Below are 17,587 nucleotides of genomic sequence, written 5' to 3' on the forward strand. Positions count from 1 at the left end.
TAATAATAATAATAATAATAATAAATATAGCTGCGAGCAGCGATTACGGGCCCAAGCCGGTGGCACCGCAACCCCGGTTCCTTTAGTTACCTAAAGGCACCGGGGTGGCGGTGCCGCCGGCTTTGGCCCTTCATCGCTGCTCGCAGCTATATTTATATATATATATATATATATATATATATATATATATATATAAATTATATATATATATAAAAAAAAAAATATATATATATATATATATATATCACTTGCCTTACCGGATTAGAACAATGAAAACAATAAAAAAATAACTAGGGAATCACTAAACCGAGAGAATTAATCTGTTTTGATGATACACTCAAAATATTACACAAGCAATTCTTTAAATTTAATGATATTCAGAACAGAACAAGAATAAAAAAAAACTATAATTAAGAAATAACCGAAATAATTGAAAGCGAAAGTGAAAGTAGGTGGTGTTTGGCTCACGTAACTCTCTCATTAGAATCAAACTGTTTCAACATTTGCGATGTATTTGGATGCTAAACTATTCTTCATTATGGGCTTTGTACTTCACTCAGGTTTCAATATGTGTGTGTGTGTGTGTGTGTGTGTGTCTGTGTGTCTGTGTGTGTGTGTGGGTGAGGTGCGGGTGCGGGTGCGGGTGCGATTGAACTGTTACACATAAAAACATACTCCGTCATTTTGTTCATAGAGGACATCATTCAAACTGCAAAGTGTTTACTTATATTTGTGTACACTCGCAATAAAACACAACAAAGTGCTTTTGTCAAACTATAAACTCTTGTCAAACTGTAACCTACAACTGTCACCCAACTAAAATCACACGCACACACTGTCTAAAAGCAAAAAATATTTATCCAACCCCATTTAAAACAGTCTGTGGGAGCCATCTTTTGGACATTCACCATATCGCATTGATTTTCATTTATTGTCCTCAGAGCCCTAATCTGTTTATTTTTCAATTACACATTCTACATTGATTAAAAAAGAAAATTCTAATGTGTTTTTATTTTATACAGGAATAAGTTATTTATAATTCAGATGAGAATAAAGTTAGTGTTAGTTCAAATTTTAAGGAAAACAAATATATTGATCTGAAATATAGCACATTCATCTCAGGTTAAATTACCAAACATACAATCTTAATTTAATTTAAAGCAAACGATACATTTAAAATATATGGGTTGTATGCATATTTTGGAATTTAAAAAAAAGATATATATCCAAAAAGACAAGGCCTTAAACTTGAACAAGGGTTAAACTCTTGTCGCTGTAAGAGACACAATGATTCAGCATTTTGAACGAATCGATTGACTCAAAGATTCAATGACCAATCCATAAACATGTATTGTCTCATTCATGAATGACTCAGTCGTTCGAACGAATCATTTGAACGAATGAATCAATGACTCACTCATTAAGACGGTCGCCTGGCGACACCTAATGACGGTTATTATTCTAAATAATTGAATTTATTGATCAAATTTACAAATTAAAAATGAAAGATGAAGCATACATTTAATAAGACTAGACTAGGGGTGCCCAGCAGATATTACAATTGGCAGATTTAAATATACCATGGCCCCCCACCGTCAATTTGGTGTGTGTATAATAAAATCATTTAGTCACTACAATTAAAACTTGAACGTATTTGCTTACTAAATTGTGAGCAGAACGAAAGTTGCAGCAAAGATCAGCAACAGGAGTCAAAATTCATTAATCACGAGAGTGAAGAGCTGACTGGAAAAATTATGACGGAATATTTTGTGTAAAAGCGCCTATATAAGCGAATCTGTCATTTACTCTTTTGTTGTTGTCTTTTCCCTGAAAACCGGAAGCAATCGGTCCCCGATATGGCGCTAATTTTCAAGTGACACTAAAAAGTATGCGGCTGCACTGGAATTCATAACGGTGCGCGTCCATGGCGACGAGCGAGCAAAACAGAGCGAATGTTTTTTCATTTCTACTTCCATAGAAATTCATTCGAGCGCACTGTGAGCGCCACCACTATAAATGTCCGTGCGGACGTCCTTACTTTACTTTCACTTTTAACTTAGCGATTTAACACGTTTTACACGTCAAATAACCGGTGAGAAAATATTCTCGGAGTCACATAGGCTACCTAATATATTTAAATACAATAGGCCTACCTGATTTTGAACACAAGAGGGCAGTATAGCCCTATGTATTATTTGATATATTTATTTTTTTAACTGAATAGTGCATCCTGGCTGTTTTTAAACTTGTACATTACTCTTAAATTGAAAACAAGAATAAAATGGGTTTAGTTGTGATATTTGTATAATTTTATCTAGAAATAAATGGTGTATAATTAAATTTTTAGAAGATATGAGGCTTTTAGTGTTTATTTTTTTTTTTACATGATTTTAATCCCTCGCCATAGCAAAACAATTAGAGATATTCAATAGATATTCACAATTATGCTTCTTTAATGTATTTTCATCATGTTGAAAAAGTTTGGTGGGAATAAAATAAACCACTTAAGAGGAGTGGGTAAAAATGTAGAGCCTGGTTTTGCAAAACATCCACATTAAGACAAAAATAGCCCACTTCCTGTTGGGCTGGCTTAAAGTTGTTTGGCCCGATGAGATCTATATACCGAGTTTCATAATATTACATGCAAGTGTGTTTGATTTATGGACCAAATTTTCTGACGAAGTTTATGGACCAAGTTAATTTAATTAATAAACTAATTATATAAAACTATTTTCAATGCACTACAATTCAACTGGTTATATGCCTTTACTTATTAATACAACTTATTTAAAAAATACAAGGCGTAAGACATTTATTTTCTTTTTTAATGCAGGCCAAACAACACAGCAGTCAAATGGTTAATCTAGCCCCCCTCCCCCTCCCCACACTCACAGACACACACACACACAGAGACGTAGGCTCAGAGAGAGAGAGAGACATAAAATGACAATTTTCAAACCAAAATATCTGACTTCCTGTTGGTTGGAGCTATTGAGTGTAAATTAGAAACTTGTCTGGCTGGAGGAGAACAATACACATACCGATTTTTATTACTGTAGATAAAATTAATCCCCCCACTTTTGACAAAAGGTGGCGCTACTGAGCCCTCAACACGCCCGTTTCTGAAACTTTGCACATGTCTACTGGCTAATAAATGAGATGTGTCTGTCGAGTTTCATGCAATTTTAAGCAATTTCAGGCATGCTAAGAGTCTCAAAAGCATAAAAAAAGAATATTAAAGTTTGATGCGTTGCCACGACAACAGTATCTAAGATATCAAGAATCCATTCACAGGTCTACATCTGCCGTGTGTTTACATTATAGTAGTGAAGTTTGAAGCAAATCGGGTAAAAATAAGAGGGTGATTTCAAAGCATTTAGGAAGTGACACACTTCCTTCTGCCAGTTGGTGGCGCTATAACTTTGACTCACAATAGTCACATCCATGTGATCGGGCTCTTACAGCGAACACACTGGTGAAGTTTCATCAAGATCAGTTAATGTATGCAGTAGTTATGACACACTTCCTGTTTCACGTTTCTCGCCATAATTTTGTTTCCTCGCCACGGCCAAACCGTTCGAGATATCAAAAATCCCCTCGCAAACTTTCATCCTCAATGTCTTGACTTCATGCTGACCGAGTTTCGTGCCGTTTGTTTGAATTCTCTAGGAGGAGTATTTCACATTCCATTGCGTGTGTTTTACCAACAACCCTAAATAGCCGACTTCCTGTTGGGCTGGGGTAAAAAGTAAGAGTGTGAAGTATATATGAAACGAGGAGATCTACATGTGTACCGAGTTTCATATTATTACATGCAAGCGTGTTTGATTTATGGACCATGTTTTCGGACCCCGTTCCAGGGGGCGCTGTCGAGCCCCCCTGCCACGCCCGGGTACCATCTTCAGCCCGGCCCTGATGGCCGCGGGTTCTGACCAGTGTGCAAAGTTTCAGGAGTTTTTGAGCATGTTAAGGCCTCCAAAAGTGTCCAAAAGGTAGCAGAAAAATAATAAGAAATATAGCTGCGAGCAGCGATTACGGGCCCAAGCCGGTGGCACCGCAACCCCGGTGCCTTTAGTTACCTAAAGGCACCGGGGTGGCGGTACCACCGGCTTTGGCCCTTCATCGCTGCTCGCAGCTATATTTATATATATATATATATATATATATATATAAAGCCGGTGGCACCGCCACCCTGGTGCCTTTAGGGTTATTGTGCACGACGTGCAAAAACGTAACCCTGCTTTGACTGTCGAAAAGAAGTGTGCTGTAGAGCTTGTATCAGTGTGGGCTCTGCAAAAGTGTGCATTGAGGGCACATATCAACCACAAAGTATGCGAGAGCAACCTTCTGAAAGGTCAGGTCTACATCCAGGTCTACATCTGCCGTGTGTTTACATCATAGTAGTGAAGTTTGAAGCAATCAGGTGATTTCAAAGCTTTTTGAAAGTGACAGACTTCCTGCTGCCAGTTGGTGGCGCTATAACCGGGGTGGCGGTGCCGCCGGCTTTGGCCCTTTCATCGCTGCTCGCAGCTATATTTATATATATACACACACAAACACACACACACACACACACACACACACACATATATATATATATATATATATATATATATATACATAAATATATATATATTGTTTATTTAGGAGACAAGACAGAATATTACTTGCCTGATCTGATTAGAAAAATAGTGTTTGTGTGTGTGTGTGTGTGTGTGTGTGTGTGTGTGTGTGTGTGTGTGTGTGTGTGTTTGTGTGTGTGTGTGTGTGTGTGTGGCGTAATTGAACAATGTAGACATAAAAACATACTCCGTCCTTTTGTTCATACAGGACATTATTCAAACTGCAAAGTGTTTACTTATATTTGTGTACACTTGCAATAAAACACAACATTGTGCTTTTGTCAAGCTATAAACTCTTGTCAAACTGTAAACTACAACTGTCACCCAACCAAAATCTCTTACACACACACACACACACACAGTTTAAAAGCAAAAAATATCAAACAATCCTATTTAAAAACAGTCTGTGGGAGCCATCTTTTGGACATTCATCATATCGCATTGGTTTTCATTTCTTGTCATCAAACAGAGCCCTAATCTGTTTATTTTTTCAGTTACACATTCTACATTGATTAAAAAAGAAAAATCAAATGTGTTTTTATTTTATACAGAAATAAATAATCTATCATTCAGATGAGAATAAAGTTAGTGTTAGTTCAAATTTTAAGGAAAACAAATATATGATCTGAAATATAGCACATTCATTTAAAATTCATTCAGGTTCAATTACCAAACATACAATCTTAATGTAATTTAAAGCAAACAATACATTTAAAATATATGGGTTGTATGACTATTTTTTAATATAAAAAGATATATATCCAAAAAGACAAGGCCTAAAGTTTAACAAGGGTTAAACTCTTATCACTGTAACAGACACAATCACACACACAATCACACACACACACAAGTCAAATCACTTACATTTTACATGCAATATTGACTTTTTTTCTGTTTCAGCAGCGAAAATAGTTAAACAAAGATCACAGCAGAACCATCGCGCATCTCACAGCAACGCGTTCTCATTACTGAATGATTCAGCATTTTGAACGAATCGGTTGACTCAAAGATTCAATGACCAATCAATCCATAAACATCTATCTCATTCATGAATGACTCAGTCGTTCAAACGAATGAATCAATGACTCGCTCATTAAGACGGTCGCCTGGCGACACCTAATGACGGTTTAGTGTTATGTTTAAAAGTATCATTCTTTCCAACGATTGTTAATTAACTCATATTTGAAACATAAGCTATATTTATATATATACATACATATACACACACATACACAAAAATAAAATAAAAACACATTTGAAACGTGTTTGCTTACTAAATTGTGAGCTGAACGAAAGTTGCAGCAAATATCAGCAACAGGAGTCAAATTTCATTAATCACGAGAGTGAAGAGCTGACTGAAAAGATGATGATGGAATAGGCTATTTTATGTAAAAACGCCTATTTAAGCGAATCTGTCATTGTACTCTTTTATTGTTGTGTTTTCCGTGAAAAATAATAGACTATTGAACTCACAATTCAAGCAATCGGCCCCCGAAATTGCACTAATTTTAGTGACACTAAAAAGTATGCGGCTGCACTGGCATTCATTACGGTGCGCGTCCATGGCGACGAGCGAGCAGAACAGAGCGAACGTTTAGTTAATTTCTACTTCCATAGGAATTCATTCGAGCGCCACCATTTCAATGTCTGTGCGGACGTCCATATTATACTTCCATATTATACTTTCGCTTTCAAGTTAGTGTTTTTAAACCCCCCAGCGGGAGGTTTACACAATTGGTTTACACAATCACACGTTGATTAACCGGTGGGAAAATATTCCCATAGTAACATCCCTAATATATAAATATTTATAAATTCAATAGGCCTACCTGATTTTGAACACAAGAGGGCAGTATAGCACTATATATGATTTGGATTATTATTATTTTTGACTAAACAACCATTCTGGCTGTTTTTAAACTTAAAAATAATTCTTAAATTGAAAAAAAGGAATAAAATGGGTTTAGTTCTAATATTTGTATAATTTTATATAAAAATAAATGGTGTATAATTACATTTTAGAAAGATATGAGACATGCCCTGATTCTTTTTTTGACATTACTTGAATCCCTCAACCATAGCAAAACCGTTTGAGATATTCAATATCTGTTCACAATTTAGCATCTTCAATGTATTTTCATCATGTTGAAAAAGTTTGGCATGAATAAAATAAACTACTTAGGAGGAGTAGCTAAAAACTCAGAATCTGAAATCCACATTCAAACCAAAATATCTGACTTCCTGTTGGTCGTAGCTAATTACGGTAAATTAGAAAGTTGTCCGGCTCGAAGAGTACAATATACATATCGAGTTTTGTTACTGTAGATAAAACTAACCCCCCCACTTTTGTCAAAAGCATTTAGAAAGTGACACACTTCCTGCTGCCAGTTGGTGGCGCTATAACTTTGACTCACAATAGTCACATCCATGTGATCGGCCTCTTACAGCGATCACACTGCTGAAGTTTCATCAAGATCAGTTAATGTATGCAGAAGTTATAACGCACTTCTTGTTTGTTGTTTCTCGCCATAAATTCGTTTCCTCGCCACGGCCAAACCGTTCGAGATATCAAAAATCCCCTCGCAAACTTTCATCCTCAATGTCTTGACTTCATGCTGACCGAGTTTCGTGCCGTTTGTTTGAATTCTCTAGGAGGAGTATTTCACATTCCATTGCGTGTGTTTTACCAACAACCCTAAATAGCCGACTTCCTGTTGGGCTGGGGTAAAAAGTAAGAGTGTGAAGTATATATGAAACGAGGAGATCTACATGTGTACCGAGTTTCATATTATTACATGCAAGCGTGTTTGATTTATGGACCATGTTTTCGGACCCCGTTCCAGGGGGCGCTGTCGAGCCCCCCTGCCACGCCCGGGTACCATCTTCAGCCCGGCCCTGATGGCCGCGGGTTCTGACATGTGTGCAAAGTTTCAGGAGTTTTTGAGCATGTTAAGGCCTCCAAAAGTGTCCAAAAGGTAGCAGAAAAATAATAATAATAATAATAATAATAATAATAATAATAATAATAATAATAATAATAATAAATAATCCTAAGGAAAACAATAGGGCCTTCGCCCTTTGGGCTTGGGCCCTAATAATAATAATAATAAAATATAGCTGCGAGCAGCGATTACGGGCCCAAGCCGGTGGCACCGCAACCCCGGTGCCTTTAGTTACCTAAAGGCACCGGGGTGGCGGTACCACCGGCTTTGGCCCTTCATCGCTGCTCGCAGCTATATTTATATATATATATATATATATATATATATATATATAAAGCCGGTGGCACCGCCACCCTGGTGCCTTTAGGGTTATTGTGCACGACGTGCAAAAACGTAACCCTGCTTTGACTGTCGAAAAGAAGTGTGCTGTAGAGCTTGTATCAGTGTGGGCTCTGCAAAAGTGTGCATTGAGGGCACATGTCAACCACAAAGTATGCGAGAGCAACCTTCTGAAAGGTCAGGTCTACATCCAGGTCTACATCTGCCGTGTGTTTACATCATAGTAGTGAAGTTTGAAGCAATCAGGTGATTTCAAAGCTTTTTGAAAGTGACAGACTTCCTGCTGCCAGTTGGTGGCGCTATAACCGGGGTGGCGGTGCCGCCGGCTTTGGCCCTTTCACGCTGCTCGCAGCTATATTTATATATATATATACACACACACACACACATATATATATATATATATATATATATATATATATATATATATATATACATAAATATATATATATTGTTTTTTTAAGAGACAAGACAGAATATTACTTGCCTGATCTGATTAGAAAAATAGTGTTTGTGTGTGTGTGTGTGTGTGTGTGGCGTAATTGAACAATGTAGACATAAAGACATACTCCGTCCTTTTGTTCATACAGGACATTATTCAAACTGCAAAGTGTTTACTTATATTTGTGTACACTCGCAATAAAACACAACATTGTGCTTTTGTCAAACTATAAACTCTTGTCAAACTGTAAACTACAACTGTCACCCAACCAAAATCTCTTACACACACACACACACACACAGTTTAAAAGCAAAAAATATCAAACAATCCTATTTAAAAACAGTCTGTGGGAGCCATCTTTTGGACATTCATCATATCGCATTGGTTTTCATTTCTTGTCATCAAACAGAGCCCTAATCTGTTTATTTTTTCAGTTACACATTCTACATTGATTAAAAAAGAAAAATCAAAGGTGTTTTTATTTTATACAGAAATAAATAATCTATCATTCAGATGAGAATAAAGTTAGTGTTAGTTCAAATTTTAAGGAAAACAAATATATGATCTGAAATATAGCACATTCATGTAAAATTCATTTAGGTTCGATTACCAAACATACAATCTTAATGTAATTTAAAGCAAACAATACATTTAAAATATATGGGTTGTATGACTATTTTTTAATATAAAAAGATATATATCCAAAAAGACAAGGTCTAAAGTTTAACAAGGGTTAAACTCTTATCACTGTAACAGACACAATCACACACACAATCACACACACACACACACAAGTCAAATCACTTACATTTTAGATGCAATATTGACTTTTTTTCTGTTTCAGCAGCGAAAATAGTTAAACAAAGATCACAGCAGAACCATCGCGCATCTCACAGCAACGCGTTCTCATTACTGAATGATTCAGCATTTTGAACGAATCGGTTGACTCAAAGATTCAATGACCAATCAATCCATAAACATCTATCTCATAAGTGTTTACTTATATTTGTGAACAATCGCAATAAAACACAACATTGTGCTTTTGTCAAACTGTAAACTACAACTGTCACCCAACCAAAATCTCTTTTTTATTTTATACAGAAATAAATAATCTATCATTCAGATGAGAATAAAGGTAGTGTTAGGTCAAATTTTAAGGAAAACTCTGAAATATAGCACATTCATTTAAAATTCATTCAGGTTCAATTACCAAACATACAAATCTTAATGTAATTTAAAGCAAACAATACATTTAAAATATATGGGTTGTATGCCTATTTTTTTTTATATAAAAAGATATATATCCAAAAAGTAACAGACACAATCATACACACACACACACACACACACACACACACACACACACACACACACACACACACACACACACACACACACACACACACAGACACACACACAAGTCAAATCACTTACATTTTATATGCAATATTGACTTTTTTCTGTTTCAGCAGTGAAACTAGTTAAACAAAGATCACAGCAGAACAATCGAGCATCTCACAGCAACGTGTTTTCTCATTACTGAATGATTCAGCATTTTGAACGAATCGGTTGACTCAAAGATTCAATGACCAATCCATAATCTGTCTCATTCATGAATGACTCAGCCGTTCGAACGAATCGTTCGAACAAATGAATCAATGACTCGCTCATTAAGACGGTCGCCTGGCGACACCTAATGACGGCTTAGTGATATGTTTAAAAGTATCATTCTTTCAAACGATTGTTAATTAACTCATATTTGAAACATAAGCTATATATATATATATACATACATATATACACACAAAAATAAAATAAAAACACATTTGAAGCGTGTTTGCTTACTAAATTGTGAGCAGAACGAAAGTTGCAGCAAATATCAGCAACAGGAGTCAAATTTCATTAATCACGAGAGTGAAGAGCTGACTGAAAAGATGATGACGGAATAGGCTATTTTATGTAAAAGCGCCTATTTAAGCGAATCTATCATTGTACTCTTTTGTTGTTGTGTTTTCCGTGAAAAATAATAGACTATTGAACTCACAATTCAAGCAATTGGCCCCCGATATTGCACTAATTTTAAAGTGACACTAAAAAGTATGCGGCTGCAGTGGCATTCATTACGGTGCGCGTCCATGGCGACGAGCGAGCAAAACAGAGCGAACGTTTTTTCATTTCTACTTCCATAGAAATTCATTCGAGCGCACTGTGAGCGCCACCACTATAAATGTCCTTACTTTACTTTCACTTTTAAGTTAGCGATATAAAAGCCCCCGGTGTTACACGTCAAATAACCGGTGAGAAAAAATTCTCGGAGTCACATAGCAGCTACCTATATTTAAATACAACAGGCCTACCTGATTTTGAACACAAGAGGGCAGTATAGCCCTATGTATTATTTGATATATTTATTTTTTAACTGAATAGTGCATCCTGGCTGTTTTTAAACTTGTACATTATTCTTAAATTGAAAACAAGAATAAAATGGGTTTAGTTCTGATATTTGTATAATTTTATCTAGAAATAAATGGTGTATAATTAAATTTTTAGAAGATATGAGGCTTTTAGTGTTTATTTTTTTTTACATGACTTTAATCCCTCGCCATAGCAAAACAATTAGAGATATTCAATAGATATTCACATTTATGCTTCTTTAATGTATTTTCATCATGTTGAAAAAGTTTGGTGGGAATAAAATAAACCACTTAAGAGGAGTGGGTAAAAATGTAGAGCCTGGTTTTGCAAAACATCCACATTAAGACCAAAATAGCCCACTTCCTGTTGGGCTGGCTTAAAGTTGTTTGGCCCGATGAGATCTATATGTGTACAGAGTTTCATAATATTACATGCAAGTGTGTTTGATTTATGGACCAAATTTTCTGACCAAGTTAATTTAATTAATAAACTAATTATATAAAACTATTTTCAATGCACTACAATTCAACTGGTTATATGCCTTTACTTATTAATACAACTTATTTAAAAAATACAAGGCGTAAGACATTTTTTTTTCTTTTTTAATGCAGGCCAAACCACACAGCAGTCAAATGGTTAATCTAGCCCCCCTCCCCCTCCCCACACTCACAGACACACACACACACACATAGACGTAGGCTCAGAGAGAGAGAGACATAAAATGACAATTTTCAAACCAAAATATCTGACTTCCTGTTGGTTGGAGCTATTGAGTGTAAATTAGAAAGTTGTCTGGCTGGAGGAGAACAATACACATACCGATTTTTATTACTGTAGATAAAATCAATCCCCCCACTTTTGACAAAAGGTGGCGCTACTGAGCCCCTCACCACGCCCGTTTCTGAAACTCTGCACATGTCTACTGTCTAATAAATGTGATGTGTCTGTCGGGTTTCATGCAATTTCAAGTATGTTAAGAGTCTCAAAAGCATCAAACAAGAATATTAAAGTTTGATGTGTTGCCACGGCAACAGTATCTAAGATATCAATAATCCTTTCACAGGTCTACATCTGGCGTGTGTTTACATTATACACATAAAGTTTGAAGCAAATCGGGTAAAAATAAGAGGGTGATTTCAAAGCATTTAGGAAGTGACACACTTCCTGCTGCCAGTTGGTGGCGCTATAATTTTGACTCACAATAGTCACATCCATGTGATCGGCCTCTTACAACGAACACACTGTTGAAGTTTCATCAAGATCAGTTAATGTATGCAGTAGTTATGACACACTTCCTGTTTCACGTTTCTCGCCATAATTTTGTTTCCTCGCCACGGCCAAACCGTTCGAGATATCAAAAATCCCCTCGCAAACTTTCATCCTCAATGTCTTGACTTCATGCTGACCGAGTTTCGTGCCGTTTGTTTGAATTCTCTAGGAGGAGTATTTCACATTCCATTGCGTGTGTTTTACCAACAACCCTAAATAGCCGACTTCCTGTTGGGCTGGGGTAAAAAGTAAGAGTGTGAAGTATATATGAAACGAGGAGATCTACATGTGTACCGAGTTTCATATTATTACATGCAAGCGTGTTTGATTTATGGACCATGTTTTCGGACCCCGTTCCAGGGGGCGCTGTCGAGCCCCCCTGCCACGCCCGGGTACCATCTTCAGCCCGGCCCTGATGGCCGCGGGTTCTGACATGTGTGCAAAGTTTCAGGAGTTTTTGAGCATGTTAAGGCCTCCAAAAGTGTCCAAAAGGTAGCAGAAAAATAATAAGAAGAATAATAAATAATCCTAAGGAAAACAATAGGGCCTTCGCCCTTTGGGCTTGGGCCCTAATAATCCTAAGGAAAACAATAGGGCCTTCGCCCTTTGGGCTTGGGCCCTAATAATAATAATAATAAATAATCCTAAGGAAAACAATAGGGCCTTCGCCCTTTGGGCTTGGGCCCTAATAATAATAATAATAATAATAATAATAATAAATAATCCTAAGGAAAACAATAGGGCCTTCGCCCTTTGGGCTTGGGCCCTAATAACGACTTTATTCCACTATTCATTTCCTTCTCTGTGGTCCTGATTGAGTTCACGTAGTGTAATTGCGCAGCGCTTCTGTGTTGTACGTCACACGGAGGTTCACTATTGGCCGACGCTGGTCATGTGTGTGATGCGTGTGACGCATCACACACATGACACATGATTAAATCTCAGATTTAATCAAAAATATCTTAATTTGTGTTCCGAAGATGAACGAAAGTCTTACGGGATTGGAATAACATGAGGGCGAGTAATAATTACTGACAGAATTCTCATTTTTGGGTGAACTATTCCTTTAAGTGGAATCCGTATGTTCATTTGGCCGGAAGCTAGTTATTTTACTTTATTAAGTTTTAAATATGAATATTCTTCTTACACAAACTCATCGTTTTGCTTCGGAAGGCCTTTATTAACCCCCCCGGAGCCACGTGAAGTTCGTTTATGACGGATGGATGCACGTTTTTGAGCTTCAATCTGTTGGTTGCAATCCACTGCCATTATAAAACTGGGAAGATTTTATGGATTTTTTTAACATAACTCTGACTGTATTCGTCTGAAAGAAGGAAGTCATATACACCTAGGATGGCTTGAGAGTGAGTAAATCATGGGGTAATTTTCATTTGAAAGTGAACTACTCCTTTAAGGATTAGAACATATGTGATAGATGAGTCTATTCCAGGTTGAAGGAGGACAAATGGTGGGGTGCCACTGGTGTGTCCAGCCCAGAGGAGAGCCGAAGTCCAACTGAGGCCGGGAGCGAGCAGCTTTTTGGTCTGACTGCTGGGATTAGCTTCAGTACGATGCTATTGGACAATCCTGATCTGACCATGACAAAGCCTTATGAAGCTGCTTCCTCACTGACTCATCAGGTAGCATTTATTTGCTGAAAGGAAGGGTTTTTTGTGTCCTTCACTCTTAAAAAATAAAGGTTTCATAAGGAGGGTATCGCAACAATCCGCTTGTCACATCCTGTGTCACCGTTTCCGGGTTCAAGCGCTCTATTAGATACTAAAAGCAAATGAGTATTTGACAATATGCAGTAAAAAAATGCTTTTTTGGTAAAACAACACGTTTGAAGTAAAAGTCAATTTTATGTCGTGTAAAGTCTGATGTTTGAGAAAATATAAGGGGTCTCTAATTTTTTTTTTTTTTTTTTTACATTTTTACTAAAATGTATGGTGTGACATTGCAACAATGAATAATTTTGGGGAGTTGCACCAAAGGACAACAAAACTTAAACCTTTTATAAAGGTTCCAAAAAAGATAAATATTTGAACAACTCTGAGACAAAAACTTGCCATGTGCAAACTTGGCATGGGCTTCACAGGGGGCTTCAGTAACATGACCTTGAATGGGGTCCTTAACTAATTAAACTTGTTAGTGGAATTGACCGATTTAATATCAGGATATGATGTCATACCAGAGGACATGGTTTTAAGTGACAAAATCAGGTTCCTAAGTTTTTAGAAATATATGGATGAAAAAAAATATTGTCATTTACTAAAATAGACACTCACAGTATATTATGCCTGAGGTATTTATTAACATTTGTATACTTTTCTTTTATACTTTTTATTAATTTACAAAAGTTAATTTATTGAACCATGCTTGAGACAGTCACGCCATAGGACAATTTTGAGATTTGGCTCAGAAATTATAAAAATCTAATTACAAAGCAGTTTTTTATATCAACAGGTCCACGTAAGACAATGAAATGTTTAACCATTTACTGCATTTTAAATGATGACAATACTAATTATATTCATGTTTATCTTGTGTGACAGTGAAAATGCCATGTCGCGTCAATGCCTCAAATAACAAACGGTTCTAACATGCACTCGCAGTGTGCTGTAATACTACCGAAAAATCATGATCATAACTTTTATCTCCATAGCAAAATCTCAGTTGGCCAGAGAGTGATTTGTCTTTTATAAATCTTTAAAATGTGGATGTCTGGGACGCCATGAGCTCGGAGACTTTACTGTAGCTTAGCTTAAAAGTGTGATATAAATAAATAGTGCTCATAAATGGCTGTTGAGATAGTATTCCCAATTGAAACGAATGGAGGCTTGCACCTGGAAACAGTATTCCCTACGTCACGACTTAACAAGCGGATTAAGTGGTGCGGGTAAAGCGGATTAAGTGGTGCGGGTATGACGTTTGATGTTTTGTTCTACAATGTAAATTACACACCGCGAAAACACGAATTTTGAAAACGTACGTTTTTAAAAGTAACTAGATACGAAGGCTTGGGGTGTGAGTGTGTGCAGTGTATGTAGTAGAACAACATGTCAACGTATCATCAAATTATGTTTACCACAGGCTTTATTTTACTCATAAATTGAGAAACCCCATAGGAAAAGCTCAAAGGAACCAGCGGCGAATTGTTTGTTTGTTTGTTTATTTATATAGCACAGTTTAATACAACTCACGTTGCCAAAAGTGCTTCACAATCACAGACTAAAAACACAAAAAATAGCAATGATAAAACATGACCACATCACATAAACACACATAGACAATAACCCAATTAAGAAAATTCTCCAATTGGACTTGAATTGAATTGAATTGGACTTCCGGTTTCTGGCGTCATACCCGCACCACTCTATGCCATAGAACAAGCATTTTTGGTTCTCCAAAGAACTTTTCAGTGTTCTTAAAGAACCAGTGTGAAGAACATTTAATAATAACCCAAAGAAAAAACTTTTTTCACTCGGATACGTTTCTCAATACTTAGGTCACTTTTTCAAAACTCTTCACACAGTTCTTTTAACCAACTTTTAGCTTTGTATAGCAGTTAATTTACTACCAAAAACTACCAAAACACTTCTTACATGTCTCAAACCAAGTCATTTTTCCAAAAGGTTTTCACCCAACAAACATACTGTACCTTGTCATAACAACGACCTCCTAAAAAATACTAACAGGTAGATATATAATGTTTTCAAGAATGACACTCTCTATTGTTTGTAATTCCCTGTAGTATGTTTCCATGTTTACATTACAGTTCAAAATTATTCCTAAGTTCCTCTTATGTATAGATAGTAATGAAATTGAAGGACTAACACCTGTGTAGGAGTTCATCTACATCTAATTGTTTTGATAGTATTTAAATTTTTAAATTAGGAAAATATTTCAATATGGTATTACTTTAGACATGTAGCAAATTGCTGTCTTATTCATTTTTGTATTACGTTAGGTTTTGAAAAGAGAATGTATACGTGCAAAATCGGCCTGTAGGCATATATAGAGTTTGGGCTGTGGTTGGGTCGAAGTGAGAGAAGAATTCATGTAAACTGAAAGAATGAATGCATTCTTGTGCCAAAGCAATGATAAATGATTTAGAGTTTAGGCCACATAGACTGCTGTTGTGCTCACTGAGTGAAGAGTTTTGAAAAAGTGACCTAAGTATCGAGAAATGTGTCCTAGCGATTGTAAAAAAAATAAAATAAAAAAAACCCTGTAAATTCAAACCTTCACATAATACAAAATTTAATAAGACAGCAATTTGCTACATTTAATAGAAAAAAAAAATTGATGTAGCTGAACACCTACACAGGTGTTAGTCTTTCAATTTCAAAGGGCACAATTCATCAATTCATGAATAATTTTGTGCTGTAATGTAAACATGGATCACGTAACATACTGCAGTGAATTCGAAACAGTAGAGAGCTGTCATTCTTGTAAAAGGACCAAGTTTAGCCCACATACACCATAAAAAAATGCTGGGTTGTTAAAAATGGACAAACACAGCCATTGGGTTAACATTTTTAATTAAATTTTTAACCCAACATTTGGGTTTGTCCATATTTGACCCAAAATTGGGTTAAGACAACCCAGCACTTTTTAGAGTGCTGTTGTGTTCACTGTGTGAAGAGTTTTGATAAAGTGACCGAAGGAAAAAAAAAAAAAGTAAACTAGAAATGTTCTTTTGTGTGTTTCTCAGGAGTACTTATTTAGAGGATATGAGCAGTTTCTTGACCTTGCTCCAGGAGGGAACCCCATGATGGCGTTTGTTGCAGGAACGGCCCATAAATCGCTCCTGGTGGCTGATGACGCCATGGTGAATCCTGCGGGATCGGATGTGTTCCTCAGGACCATTGATGATGAGATGGCGCTTCTTCAGAACATTCAGTTCTTCTAAATAAGCTTTATCCTGTTTGAGCCATTTAGGCATAGTTCTATGATCAACCTTTTTTCTCTTAATACCTACTGTTGTTAAGTCTTAAAGGAATTTTATGGTTGCAAATGTTAAGAGTACTGTGTTCATGAAAAGTTCATAATGCTCTGTCAGAAAATTGGTATAACATTTCAAGTGTGTGAGGCATTTGGCTTATGAATGTTAAAGAAGAAGACTAGTCTGCTTAGTTATTTGCAAATGAAATGTATTGAGATAAATGTTTACTGTATTGCCATTTGTGATTGTCTGTATGATTTTGAAACTCTGATTAATCCAACAGATAAACAGACAGTAAATAATAAAATGAAAAATTGGATCCAATTATCTTTTTTGCACTTGTTGGACCTGTTATTGTTTGTAGCCTACTTAACTATATATTACTGACCTGTATATGGTAATGCTGTACATGTACCAATAGTATATCAAACACTTGCAGTAGTACAATGTAAATACTATGGTACATAATTATAGGCCTGTACATACACGCACATTTTTTATTATTATCAAGTTTTCTGGAATTAAATGGCATACCTATTAGGTTTTGTAATCCGTCAACACGTGGATGAATCCTTTAAAAAATCCCTAAAGGAAAGCTAATGGAATTCAT

At 36.2% G+C, this 17,587-nt stretch overlaps 1 protein-coding gene across 1 annotated transcript in view; it reads left to right on the plus strand.

Moving 5' to 3' along the window:
* LOC130082436 (uncharacterized) overlaps window positions 1–17,183 on the plus strand; it is a 34,101-nt gene extending 16,918 nt beyond the window's left edge. The window contains exons 5-6 of the mRNA XM_056247284.1: window positions 13,480–13,669; window positions 16,747–17,183. Coding sequence (XP_056103259.1) covers window positions 13,480–13,669; window positions 16,747–16,944 — 388 coding nt within the window. The 3' untranslated portion in view covers window positions 16,945–17,183. The remainder of the gene's footprint in view (window positions 1–13,479; window positions 13,670–16,746) is intronic.
* The last annotated feature ends 404 nt before the right edge of the window (window positions 17,184–17,587 follow it).

Source organism: Rhinichthys klamathensis, unplaced genomic scaffold (assembly GCF_029890125.1).
Source record: "Rhinichthys klamathensis goyatoka isolate OS25496 unplaced genomic scaffold, OSU_Roscu_1.1 h1tg000046l_1, whole genome shotgun sequence".
NCBI classification, from domain to species: Eukaryota; Metazoa; Chordata; class Actinopteri; order Cypriniformes; family Leuciscidae; genus Rhinichthys; species Rhinichthys klamathensis.